Below are 14019 nucleotides of genomic sequence, written 5' to 3'. Positions count from 1 at the left end.
GGTCGCTTTGGGCGGCCATCTTGGATTTCAGGTGTCCTGGACCTCAGACATCCATGAAACCCCTTCATTCACTCAGCCAGCCTTGATTTAGTGAGGATAGACACCTCAATGACCCTTGTAGGTCAAGCAGATTCCGAATTATTGTCATTTCACCTGGCTAATATGATGATTTATGGTTGCTATGGGCGGCCATCTTGGATTTCAGGTGTCCTGGACCTCAGACATCAACGAAACCCCCTTCATTCACTCAGCCAGCCTTGCTTTAGTGGGGATAGACACCTCAATGATCCTTGTAGGTCAAGCAGATTCCGAATTATTGTCATATCATCTGGCTAATATGATGATTATGGTTGCTACGGGCGGCCATCTTGGTTCCAGGTGTCCTGGACCTCAGACATCCATGAAATCCCCTTCATTCAATCAAACAGCATTGATTTAGTGGGGATAGACACCTCAATCACCCCTCTAGGTCAAGTAGTTTCAGAGTTATAGTCATTTTACCTGGTTCATAAGTACATTTTGGCGGCCATTTTGAAAAATGGCCATATACAGAGTTTGCCCGGGTTTGGAATTTTCCACCTAGTAGAATTTGGAAGACCTATGCATACCCTACTCAAATCAACTTTCAAACTTTCCTCTTTGAAAAATGTATACGGGTCTGTAGGACAGGGCCAGGACTAATTGTAAGGATACTATTTTGGCGCAGTATAGATTCTTTACAGGTGCACTTAAAAGCTCATGTTGCATTCTAGCAACAACCTGTATAAAAGTTATTCGATTCGATTAGATTTGATTAGATTAGATTAGATTAGATTAGATTAGATTAGATTAGATTAGATTAGATTAGATTAGATAAGATTAGATTAGATTAGATTAGATTAGTTAGATTAGATTAGATTAGATTAGTTAGATTAGGTGAAAACTGGAAAGTACCTGGTGCTGTTCCTGGACGGGAATTGTCTCCGGTTGCTTGAAGCCAGTATTGAGAGCTCGACAACAGAAAACCCAGCATTATAGAGCGTAGTAATCCACCCATCGTAATGGAAATGATGCTAAAACAAAATGAACGTATGAGGGAGTTACTCACTTTTACCATAGGCTTATTTTACTTAGTTACATCCTTCTGAACGTTAATGTATCACTTTGGCTCTTCAATATTAACTCATTTACATACTTTGTACCACTACAAGAATATCTATATAATAGTCTCACTGCTGCTGACAATTGACGACCTGAGTGCAAGAAGACCGTACGTCCACTTCCCACATGTATATAGTTTCTTAATAGGGTTTTACAATATTTAATACATTTTCCAGGGTGAAAACATCCTGAAAGGCTATGAAAGATTTGTTTTAGCCCCTGAACATGTATAAAATATTACCAAACTATACGAAACTATACGCAACTTTAGTGTATACACGTTGATGGGCCAAGTGGATTTACGGTCTTCTTACGCTCGGGTTTTCAATTTTGATAACGATCTTAGCTTCCCCCAAGTGTCATAACGCATCACGTAAAATATTACAATAGAAAATAAAAATATTATAATGACAACATAATGTCACCCCATGATGCTGTTTGAAATACAATTAGAACTTTTTGAAAATTTGCTAAGGGATTACCTAGTTCTGAAAGATGTTGATCATTGAAGCAGAAAAAATAGCATGCGTTGATTCGCTAAGGGATGGAACCCCCCCTCCCATGGTCAAAATATATTAATATTAAGACTGTAGACATGCTGTCCCAGCCCACCCACCCTACAAACATACACGCACCAACGAGGACACAGACCCAACATATACATGTTTTAAGTTACATTTTGGTATGACAGAATATTTTTGTTCACAGATATAAAATATTCATATGCCCTCTTTTATTTAGAGCAAAAATTAAGGGGGGGGGGCGGGTAGTCACAAAAATATATTTTCAACCAAAATATCTCAATTCAAGTCACTTTTCAGAAAGGGGAGCTGAGTTAGACGCTAGAGATTAATTCTAACCAAGCCGGCACCTTTGTCCAAAACTGGGACCCTGTGCAGCAAAACGTGGCCTCTCTACTATTATGCGAATGTGAGGTTGTTTAAGGATTTATGTATCCCCGTCAGAAATTGTTTTCAGAACGAATATCCAATTAAAACCGTTATTAGATAACCACACCTCAAAATGTGTGTCTAATAGACTTTCACGACAGGTTTGAAACACCCATTGAAGCCACTCGCGTCGGTGCACATTTTAATCCCATATTGACCTCAAAAGTTAAGTGTAATAGACTTAAACGAAGCTGGGGTGTCAGTTGGGGATGTGCTCCTGGTAAGATGCATATTTTGCTTCACTATGACGCCTAAATTTAAGCGATTTGATGTATATACTTTTTATGTACAATATTGTTGGTTAAAGTTGCACAGACTTCAAAATGTATTCTATAATTTTCCAATATTCATTTAGACTGTAGGCCTAATTGTTTCCTTGCTCTTATCAAACAACATAATGCTTGTATCGTTTTAATTAAAGTAGTCTAAATGTGGGGGATATTTGAAACTGTTTTTCTTTTCTATGCTTTACGCTGTCATTCACATCTAAACATGAAAACATCTACCATAAAGTAATTACCCCCTTAAATAATGGGATATGCAGTCGAAACATTATGACACCTTATTTGTTGCAGTGGCTACATTATTGATGTTGTAGCGCACATTTAATGAAAGAAACGCAATATTTGAAAGTTGCAGCAAAATCCTATTTCCTTGTATATCCATTGAAGGAGATCTATTCAGCTCTCATTAGATTATCCTTTTGGTTTCATCAATTTGGAGTGGATCAAAACATGTGATAATCAATAACAATCGTAATTTTTTACGTCATTGATCGTTATTCACGTAATATCAAATTCAAACATTAAGATGTTTTTGACCAACAAGGTCATAATTGACCTACATTTGCAAGTTATCCTTTCAGTGGTAAAGTTAGATTCAAAATTTACTCATACCGAGGAGTTCACAACAAATGTAACCATTGGTCTTCCACTTTTTGTGACCTTCTTGGTCACAAAAACACTGAACTAGTAAACAATGAACACGGGCACTGATATTCTGATACACTGATAAAAATAACCTCTGCTTTGACTGCTTATCTCAAACTTGGCATACAATGAACCGTTTAGGGAATAATGGCCATTATTTAAGGAGGATAATTACTTTTTGGTAGATGTTTATAAGCCAAATGTCGTTCGTGTTAACATTTTATTTATAAGACGTTACATGTCAAAACCAGACACTTTTGGGCAGGTTATCAAGCTTGATTTTTTTACATATATCTTAAATATAGAGATATTTTGCTCAACGCCGTTTACCCCAATGAAATCGGACATTCCCAAGCGAAGATATTGAGTTCGTAAGTTATGGTATTATAAAATAATTGGAAATTAAGATATTGACTCGGCCTTAATAATAAAATATTATTGACAATGTTGAGAGTAGGAATTACCATGAAAATGTCTCAAAAAATACAAGATGCCAGTTATGTTCCGATCTGAAACTATCAGACATTATTTTAAACATTAATAATATCACAAAATTGCAACAAACCCAAATGGTTAAAAAATCACTCCGGGCAGATTTGTGGCTATTTCTCCACTTATGATCCTGCCCAAAAGTGTCTAATTTTGACATGGGAGCTCACATATCAGAAGCTTACCTTAGTCTTAGCGCGAGGTCGAATAGAAGAGAATATCGCAAGGTTATTCGGATAAAAGTCAAGTCACAATAAACAAGTAAACAAAATCCAAATACTTCATAACCATGTCGCGATATTAGGTTGCAAAGTCAGGACTAACGTGTTAATGCATGAGGGGTTGAAATATTTACCAACGGCCAGACTAATTCAAAATACTCCTTGTTAAACCACTTCAAATTTGCAATTTCATTTCACAAAACACGTTTTGCAGTGCATGATGAAATGTCGAAACTATTGTCCTTGAATTATTGTTATTGTTATTATTGTTATTGGTGTCGCATAATTTACTGGTACTATAGATTTACACGTTGACTTTGACTTCCAGAGACTTCCATGGCAGAGTGGTTTTGAATGGGGAACCTCAAGAGGTTGAACTTTAACGCTTTTGAACTGCATTTCGCAACTCTTTATCACAGCCTATAAAAGTGGTGATTTTCCCGCGTGTAATTTTTCGCGCTGTGCCGATTTTGAACTGCATTGCTTGTTTTTAATTTCGCGATTTTGAGTTTTCTTACATAGACCTGAAGGCCCTATATTAAAAAGAACATATTCGTGTGTTTTTATTTTCGTGGTTGCTATGTTGCACGTGAAATGCGCGAAAAGTAATGTACCGCGAAAATGTTGCACTTTCACAAAGTATACCGTGAAGCTTAATCGATCAGGGTCATTGAATTTTAATAAATGGCTTTCAAAACCAAAAATCATACGACTCTCGGGTAAGTCACGTGTATGGGGTCAGAGTGAGACATATATAATATATTATGTCAGAGGGCTCTTCTGTTTTCCCACTAACGTAAATGTCATTCGACCTTCAAGTAAGACACAGACAGACAGAAATGGCAGAATAAGCAACAAAAGAAGAAATGAGCACACTTTGGAGAACAGACCCCACAGGAAATTACTGGGATGATTTCTTATTGCACCCTTGAATTGATTAAAATTGGGGATGTTTTTGGTATCATTTGGAAGTATGTTCCTATCACGTATTGCACAGTAATTGAAAGTAGTGTCAGCTGAACTGTTGATTTTGGGCACGTGAAAATTAAACAGCCGCCTTCTAGTATTGTAATTGTGAATTTCAGTGTTTTAGTATAAAAAAAACTGACACGAGAAGGGGGCACTAGACCATAATAAATTTTGTGCACATGAGGTAATTTTAAAAGTTTTACTCTATACCCAACATTAAAAAACTTAGACTATCACTTTCGGCTTTGCCAATATGTGTCCGGGATTCCAGGTTCAAAATAGAGCGCACCATTTTATTTTGAGTGATTTGAAGTTTGTTTTTGAGCTAAAACCAGAATACCATGAAGATGAAGAATAATCAAAGTGGCATTGAAATAAAGCCGAACACAGAATTTTGGGACAATTTTGGTTCAGACAGCTGCCGTTGTGATGCCCAAAATCCATCCTGGAATTGGTCTTTTGAATAATATTGTTTGCAATTGCTCCCCCAGACACAGATTGGCCAATGTAAGTACCCATATATTTCACAGACTCCTGGCCTTTGATAATCTGGCCAGAGCATTCAACAGGGAAATTTTCAACATTTTTCATTTTCTTTTTGGAGCCAAAGATAATACATTAATAATAATAAATAAATAAATTTCGGATTTATATAGCGCCTTTTTCCCAGATCTTGACAGATTCAAAGCGCTGTAATGTCGCTGCAATGGTGAATCATCACAATCAGATCGCATCAACTAGGCCAGTTGCAGCCGAACCTGGCGCAGACCTATCCGCACTTAGATTATAATATCCACCAATTTTCTGTGCAGCTCCCCACATTCCATTGGGTGACGGAAGTTTTTGATAACCAAACAACTAATCACCGATTTTTTTGCAGGAGGAAACCGGATATCCCGGAAAAAATCTGCGAGAGCGAGCATGGAATCGGGATAAACCAAATGCACATACAGTCCTTGGGCACGGCCGGGGCTTGAACCCGGGACCTCAGTGGTGCAAGGCGAGGGAACTACCGCTGCGCCAACTCGCCCTCCCGTTTTGCCAAGATGTAAAGACCATTATTTGTTATCTGCCAGCCAACTACCGCTGCGCCAACTCGCCCTCCCGTTTTGCCAAGATGTAAAGACAATTTGTTATCTGCCAGCCAATTGCTGCAAGACTCAAGAACTTGACTTGAACTTGGGCACGGCTGGGGCTTGAACCCGGGACCTCAGTGGTGCAAGGCGAGGGAACTACCGCTGCGCCAACTCGCCCTCCCGTTTTGCCAAGATGTAAAGACAATTTGTTATCTGCCAGCCAATTGCTGCAAGACTCAAGAACTTGACATAATGTTTTTGATATGACACTAGGATCTTTATGAGAAAATATGATGTACTGTCGTCAGCATACAACAGCAATTTTTAGTCTGACTCTATACTTATGATCATACCATTTATGTAACATAAAAATAAGAGTGGCCCCAGTATACTACCTTGGGGCACACTACATGATATATTAAGAGAGTGAGAATCAGCATTGTTGATATGAACTATTTGCTGCCTATGAAACCAGTCAACAGACGCAACTCCCATTGCATTTAATTTCTCACATGATGGTTGACCGTGTCAAAAGCTTTTTGGAGATCAACCTTGATCATGCCAGCATATAAACCACGGGCAGATTGAGTTTTGATATGGTCCATCAAATAAATGAGAATCTGTTGAAAACTTACTTCTAAAACGTAATTGGTGTTCATACAGAATGTTGATTGAAGTTAAAAAATCTCCCAACTGAACATAAACGAATATTTCAAGAATTTTTGATATTACACTCACAACACTCACTGGTCTGTAATTACGTGCATCTGTATTTTTGTTCTTTCTGTTATAAAGAGGAGTAACCTCAGCCAATTTTTACTCAGTAGGGACGTGTTGGTCATAATGGATGTATTAACAATATGAGCTATAGGGACCTTAACAACTAAGGCACCATCCCTTAAATATCTTGATGAAATGTTATCAAGCCTAGTGTTTTTATTTGGGTTGAGATTGAGCAGCTCCTTTTCAATAAACTCTTCACCAACACACTTCAAGGAAAATGAGCCGGTAGATTTGTCATGATAAAAATTCTGAAAAACTGTAAAGGTGGTAGTGAACAGATGTTTTGGAGAAGACAATTTCTCAACTAAGGTGAAAACAACACTGGTGAATAATTCATTAAAGAATTAGCTATTGTGTGGGGATATCGCTAGAAGTACCGCTATTTCTTAACAAATATTTCTTAACATATATAATGAACCACTTGTCTTGCATCACTGCAATTTCAGTGAAGTATTATTGGATTCCTTGCCCCTATAATATACATAACTTATGTTACCAGTGTGTAGTTATTTTTTGAGAAAAATGCAAAATTAGGCACAAAATTTCACCGTGCTAGACATAACCAATGAAAGACCGCACGAGCTGCAAATTTTATTTTCAACGTTTACTATTAAAAGCACTTCTAGACGATTTTGAAGTAAAAATAAGTAATTTCCTACCTATTTTGTCTGAATTTATTTGGTAACTATGTAAATTAATGTATATATTTGAATGTCTGCTTAGGTCTATAATCCTTGGCCCAAATCTATGGTTATGAATTTTGCAAATTTGTTAATTGCAAATAATTGAAAGAGGAAGTCATTCCATATTTTTATCATCGTAACTAAATTTAACAGTCCTAAGTCTACCTGTAATGAACTTACTCCCTATTCCAGAAAAATACAGAACTATTTTTTATGAATAAAAAATATTATCCTGTTTTGCCACATGAAACATAGCTAAATCCTAATACTTTAGCTAGTCCTAAATAGCGATAAATGTCAAATTTAAAATTTGGCCATTTTTTTGAAATATGGGCCAAAAACATGCGTTTTTAGGATGTTTTTCGTATGCTGTGACAAAAATCTTGTACTAAGACTAATTTCAGTTTATGCATTCTAATTTTTGGACATGTTTCATTCTTATAACTAACCATTTGATAAAGTAATACAAAAAAGTGAAAAATAGAGCAAAACTTCGGCATATACTCAAGATTTTGAATGCTTAGACTTGTTTCAAGTCTGTGATTTTTGTGACTCGATTGTCAGATACATGCCGAAAATGCATGTTTTTGGCTCTTTTTTCAAGAAATTAGTAAATTAGTGAACTTTTTCTTTTATCTCCAGTTAGGACTAAATGAATGATTAGAATTGAGCTATGTTTCATTTGCAATAACTTGATAATATTTTTTTAATCCCAAAACATTAGTGCTGTATTTTTCGGGAATGGGGAGTAATTCTTAGTTATGCAGAATTTACGGGTCATTAAATTATTGCAAAATACAAAGGAAATTATTCATGTATCGTCACATGTATCAAGTATCCATGGAAACCTTTGAAAAGAATTGTCCCGATAAATCCCGGCATATAAATCAATTCTCGTCAACAATTGACATAGTATTTGTCAATGGATTGCAGTGAAATTCAGATATTTTCCTGTTCTGGGCCATAGCCAGTTGAATTTTCTGAGAAAATATTTGATATTGAAATAAGGAAATTGTGGTTAAATCGCAACGTACACTCGTACGCACAGTGCTTATTTTACCGTGCTCTTTTGCGTTTTAGCAATAGTAATTTTCCCTATATAAGCCATAATAAACGCTTTCATTCTATGCCAAAAGTTATTCAATATGCTCGTCCTCGCAGGTTTTTCTCCGGGTGCGCCGGTTTTCCTCCTACATCTAAAATCGGACCTTTTCCCATAACCCTGTCCCGTCATTTCCGGATGGCATCCCTTGCATTTAGTAGCCTCTGAGCACTATTGGGCTTAGCCTGGCTACGGTCGAAATAAATAAATAAATAAATAAATAAATAAACAAAATAAATTGCGAAACCGGAAACGCAACATCATTTGGTTTAATCCACCGTACAGCAAGAATGTCGCAACCAACATCGGCAAAACTTTCCTAAAGCTCACCGACAAACACTTTCCCGAAGGATCCCAGCTCAACAAAATATTCAACAGGAACACAGTTAAGGTAAGTTACAGCTGTATGTCCAGCATTATCAAGTCTCACAACAAGACGGTTTCATCCAAGAAAGAAGACCAGATTGGAAAGACAGGTAAGTTATGCAATTGCCGCAGGAATACAACATGTCCCCTACAAGGTAAGTGTCTGACCCCTAGCATCATCTAGATCTACAAACAAGAAGTGAAATCAGCCAACGAGGACAACACCAAGGTCTACATCGGACTTACTGAACTAACCTTCAAGAAACATTATATCCACCAGCAGTCATTCAGGGACAAGAAGCACATGTACAGCACTGAATTATCACGGTATGTATGGGATCTGAAGAAGAAGGAGAAGGAATACACCATCGCATGGTCTATCGCCGCAAAAGCACGCGCCTACGACAATGGCACCAAACGCTGCGACTTATGTCTAACGGAGAAGCTATTCATCATCAACGGGGACAAAGGAAAACTACTCAACAGAAGATCGGAATTAGTATCAAAGTGCCGACACCAGAACAAGTTCACCCTCGCAAATTTCACCAAAGATATTACGTAAGTATTTCTCTCATGTCCGCAATACCCATCTCATGTCGCCCTCTACGACAGACCAAATTTCTCTATCACGTCCGCATTAATAGGATAAGGCGTACGGTAAGTAGCGTATAGCCATCAGTTGTCTGATGATCGCATTAGCGTGAAACTCAGAGTTACAACTTCCGTTCCACAAGTTCTACTCGTATTATTAGCTCTGCTTTAATGCATCGAGCACTCTGCTCCAAATAACTAACTAACTAACTAACTAACTAACTAACTAACTAACTAACTAACTAACTAACTAACTAACTAACTAACTAACTAACTAACTAACTAACTAACTAACTAACTAACTAAATAAATAAATAAATAAATAAATAAATAAATATATAAATAAGTAAATAAGTAAATAACTAGTAGTATTAACTATCAGGATAGTTTTCTGCTCATTTTAGGCCCAACTAATCAGGTAAAATGTAAGAAAACTCACTCTTAACACTATCTTAACTAAAATGTAAAGCCTTAATATAACTTTAATTAAAACTCATTTTAAAAGATCGTAAATTATGGCTCAGTAATCAGAGAGGAATTGTGAAGTCATTACTAGAGTACATATTGCTAGTGACCACAGAATGGTGAGAGCCTGCATTCACATCAGCAGAAAGTTAGCCAGACTTAAATTCATCAAGAGCCAGAGAAAGAAGAAAGTTAACTTGCTTAAACTATTAAAGAGAAAGGAAGGAAGAATTTCATAATTCAAATAGATTTCATATCTTGGAAGATGAACATCTCAACATATATGAAAGATGTGATAACAAACATCATCCCAGAAGAGGCAGCATCTGAGTAGCATCCCCAAGTAAAAACTCCAAACAGAAGACAGAGGAGGATATTGAAATCGACCAATTTAACTCAGAAAGCAACTCAGGGAAAAAAGATAACAAGTCAGCAAGAGAAAAAGTAGAATATGTTGAACTTGTTAAAACAACCAGAAAGAAACGAAGACAGAGAAATAGAAAGAGGAAGGAGAAACAGATTCAAAACATACTGGAAATGGGAAAAGGTCCCAAAGAAATTAATGAAAAAAGTCGAAAGAAGGTCAGAATCCAAAAACTGCGCAAAAAAGATGTTTCACCAACTTCGAATAGGAATAAAATCCTCAAAATATGTTCAGACTTCTATCAGCAACTGTATATTTCACACACAGAGGCCAAGAGCCAAGAAGCCAAAATAACTTCACCAGAAAAAAAAGAATTACCAGACATCACATTTCGTGAAGTATAAACAGCAATCAAGGAGATGAAGAAAAACAAGGCACCAAGATTAGAAAGGATATTCTCGAGGAGGGAGAAAGTGAAGTAATAACCCATCTAGCAAAACTGTCTAACCAAATTATCACCCGCAAATGCATCCCACAATCTTGGAAAGAAGCAAAAATCATCCTTCTTCACAAGAAGGAAGACAAAGCAAACATCAAGAATTACAGACCGATTAGTCTTCTCTCACATCTTTACAAAATTTTCACAAAATTCTCCAACGTAGACCAAAGAAAGAACTGGATGAACATCAACCACCAGAGCAGGCGCGATTTAGAGGCCACCATAGACCACCTACTTGCAATAAACCAACTCATTAAAAAATCAAACGAATATCAACTGGACCTATGTATTGGATTCATTGATTACGAGAAAGCATTTGATTCCATAGAACATCAGGATCTCTTCCAAGCACTAAGAGAAATACGTATAAATGAAGGGTATGTTTGTATTCTGGATGATATAATTATACACAGATGCAACATCTCGAATCCATCTGGATAGTGACGTTTCTGAAATTAAGATATCCTGAGGAGTTAGACCAGGAGACACATTGTCACCAAAGATATTCACAAAAGCTATGGAGGCTATCTTCCAAAAACTACCTCAGGGATCAATGTTGATGGAGAAAAATTAACAGACCTCCGATTTGCAGATGACTTTGCCCTTACTATCTCAACAGTGACAGTCATGAACACACAACTTTATGACTTGAATAATGAAAGCAAGGTGGGATTGAAAACGCACCAAGTAAAAAAAACAGATTAAAATATCATCATTGAAGACTAGGAAATTGAAAGAGTTGAGGAGTATACATATTTTAGGATTTTTCGAAGGAAGAAGTATTGAGAACTATAAAAGCAGCATGGGGCTGATTTGGAAGATCTTATGCAGCAAAAATATACAGGGTGAGTCAAAAAAAGTGCAATAGAGAAAAGAATCCATTTTTATTTAAGAACCGAGTTGAATCGTATAGGTTTTAAAACAATTTATATATGATATATCCATTAGTGACCTTGTGTGAAAAAACCAAGGAATCAGCATACCGTTTTCTTTTTATGACACGTTTTATAGTGATACCCAATTTCAATGTTTGTCCAAGAGACATCTAAAATTTGAATGTCAGCCCACTCTGTGTAAGGTAGATATGGAACAACTGCCACATTGGCATTGGAATAAAATGAAACACCGAAAGTGTTATTGCCCTTGGTCTACTTTAAGGAGAAGAAACATTATTTGTTGTTATTTTCAATTTACTTTTACTTTAAAGATGTTTATTCTCTATCAAAAACATACAAATTTTTAGGCGGGTTTTTCAAATGTCAAAATGAAATTGAAGTGGAGTGAATTACAAAATATACAGTAAATTGGACATATTGGGATTATAAAAACACTTCAGTTGGAGTCGAGTGAGGTATGGAGGACTTAAAGAAATGTTAGAAAGTTTGTTTGAACAGAAAAAAGAAATTAAAATAAGGCAAAAATCAACCTTATTTAAGTTAAAGTCGGTTTCAGAGCTGGTGCCTTTACCTTGCATTGTGTGCTCTCATTCAAAATACATGGTACCTCGTGGACAAATAACGAAATTGGGTATCGCAGCAAAAGGACTCATAAATATTAAACGGTAGTCGCGATTCACTTCATATTTTCAAAGAAGGGGGCTATTGAGTGTGGCATTTATAGACTTTTTCAATAATGGGAAAGTTCGACTTGACTCTTGCATAAATATCGATTCTTTGTTCTATTGCACTTTTTTTGACTCACCCTGTACCTATGTTACTCAGAAGTAAAGTATATAATCAGTGTGTCCGTCCAACAATGATGTATGGCTCTGAAACAGGGTCATTAATTAAATATTTAGAAACTAAACTACAATCCGCCCAACGAGCAATAGAACGGCAAATGTTACACATCTCACTGCTAGACAAATTAAGGCGCTCAACCATCAGACAGCTGACCGGTGTTGCAGAGAAAAATCAAAAAATCAAAAAGGAGATGGGCCGGACATGTTGCCAGAAGAAATGATAACAGATGGACAAAAAAAATTAGAAAGGCAACCAAGAATGGGAAATAGAAGAAGAAGAGGTAGAGAGAAGAGGAGGTGGAGATATTATATAACATATATTGGCACAACATGGGCGAGAGTAGCAGTAGATAGAAATGTCTGAAGTAATCATTAGGAGGGCTACATCCAACAGAGGATTGACATAGCCTAGATAAATAGAAATTCGTCGTCCGTATTCCATAGTGGCGTATAGTGGGGCGCCGCGAATAAACAACTTTTCGAGAAAATCGGGTTTGAAGAAATGCCAATTTAAAATCGAGTTGTGTAAATCAGACATTCATTATATTTTGTAAATGATGTGAAATTTCTGTAGTAAACTAAATAGGTTTTATTGTTATATATTTTTCAAAAGAAATAAATACATACTATTGCTGGCAAACTGACAATAAAACTATACGTCACTATGGAAAACGAACAAAACGCAATACCCTAACCTTACGTTAACCGTACGCCACCTCGGTCGCCGTGTAATCCCTATGGCGTTACTTTTCGTCGTTCGTATTCCATAGTGGCGTATAGGTCCGATACGCGTACGCCACTATGACATACGATGTTTTTCATTTTTGCCGATATTTCATAATTATAAAATATGTATAAAAAGTGGCGTATGGTCGATACGCCAATATGGAATACCAAAAATGTCAATTTGTAACTAAACGTCACATTTAATTAATTAATTACTAATTAATTAGCTAATTATGACTGATGAGACTTAGAAAAATGAAAGAGAACATCATTAAAAACATATGTGCCAATTTTCAAAAAATGACCAAAAATCACTATACGCCACTATGGAATACAGCCGACGAATTATGGCTTTAAATAACTCCGAGAGTCAGGCCGATCGCACATAATTCACCGTAGTTTGTCTACACATGTTCTAAAGCAGAGCATGATTTAAGTACTTCCCATACATCATCACTGTAAAGGTGTTTGTACCCTGAAGAATTTCTGTACATTTAGAATTATTTTTTACTTCTATGCTTCTATATTACCATTACCAACACTGTGCCTCTTATCAACTCTGTCACACCACGACAACTACGATGCTTGAGACATATCTTGAGGATGCATGAAGATGAACCATACAAAAGATATGCTCTATACACCCCATTACATGGAATGAAGACCTGGAAGGCAAAGAATATCCTACTTGTGTTATGTGCAAAAACTGTTGGGGGATTTCGACAACTTTCTACTGCAAGATGCCATTACCACTTTGGCTTCAGATCGAAGTACATGGTACAAGCTTTGTAGTCGCCTGTTTCGCAGCCGAATAAAATGAATGAATGAATGAAAATGAATGAATGAATGAATGAATGAATGCTTCTACATGGCATCGAATGTGGCCTGGCGTTAAATAACTGCAACATATGTGCCTATCACATCA

The 14019-nt window shown here is 36.6% G+C and overlaps 1 protein-coding gene across 1 annotated transcript in view; it reads right to left on the bottom strand.

Annotated features, from left to right (window-relative positions):
* LOC140162490 (uncharacterized) overlaps positions 1 to 14019 on the bottom strand; it is a 111133-nt gene that overhangs the window by 95784 nt on the left and 1330 nt on the right. Inside the window, exon 2 of the mRNA XM_072185731.1 lies at positions 934 to 1052. Coding sequence (XP_072041832.1) covers positions 934 to 1036 — 103 coding nt within the window. The 5' untranslated portion in view covers positions 1037 to 1052. The remainder of the gene's footprint in view (positions 1 to 933; positions 1053 to 14019) is intronic.

Source organism: Amphiura filiformis, chromosome 10, assembly GCF_039555335.1.
Source record: "Amphiura filiformis chromosome 10, Afil_fr2py, whole genome shotgun sequence".
NCBI lineage: Eukaryota > Metazoa > Echinodermata > Ophiuroidea > Amphilepidida > Amphiuridae > Amphiura > Amphiura filiformis.
This window is presented reverse-complemented; position numbering and strand designations above follow the sequence as displayed.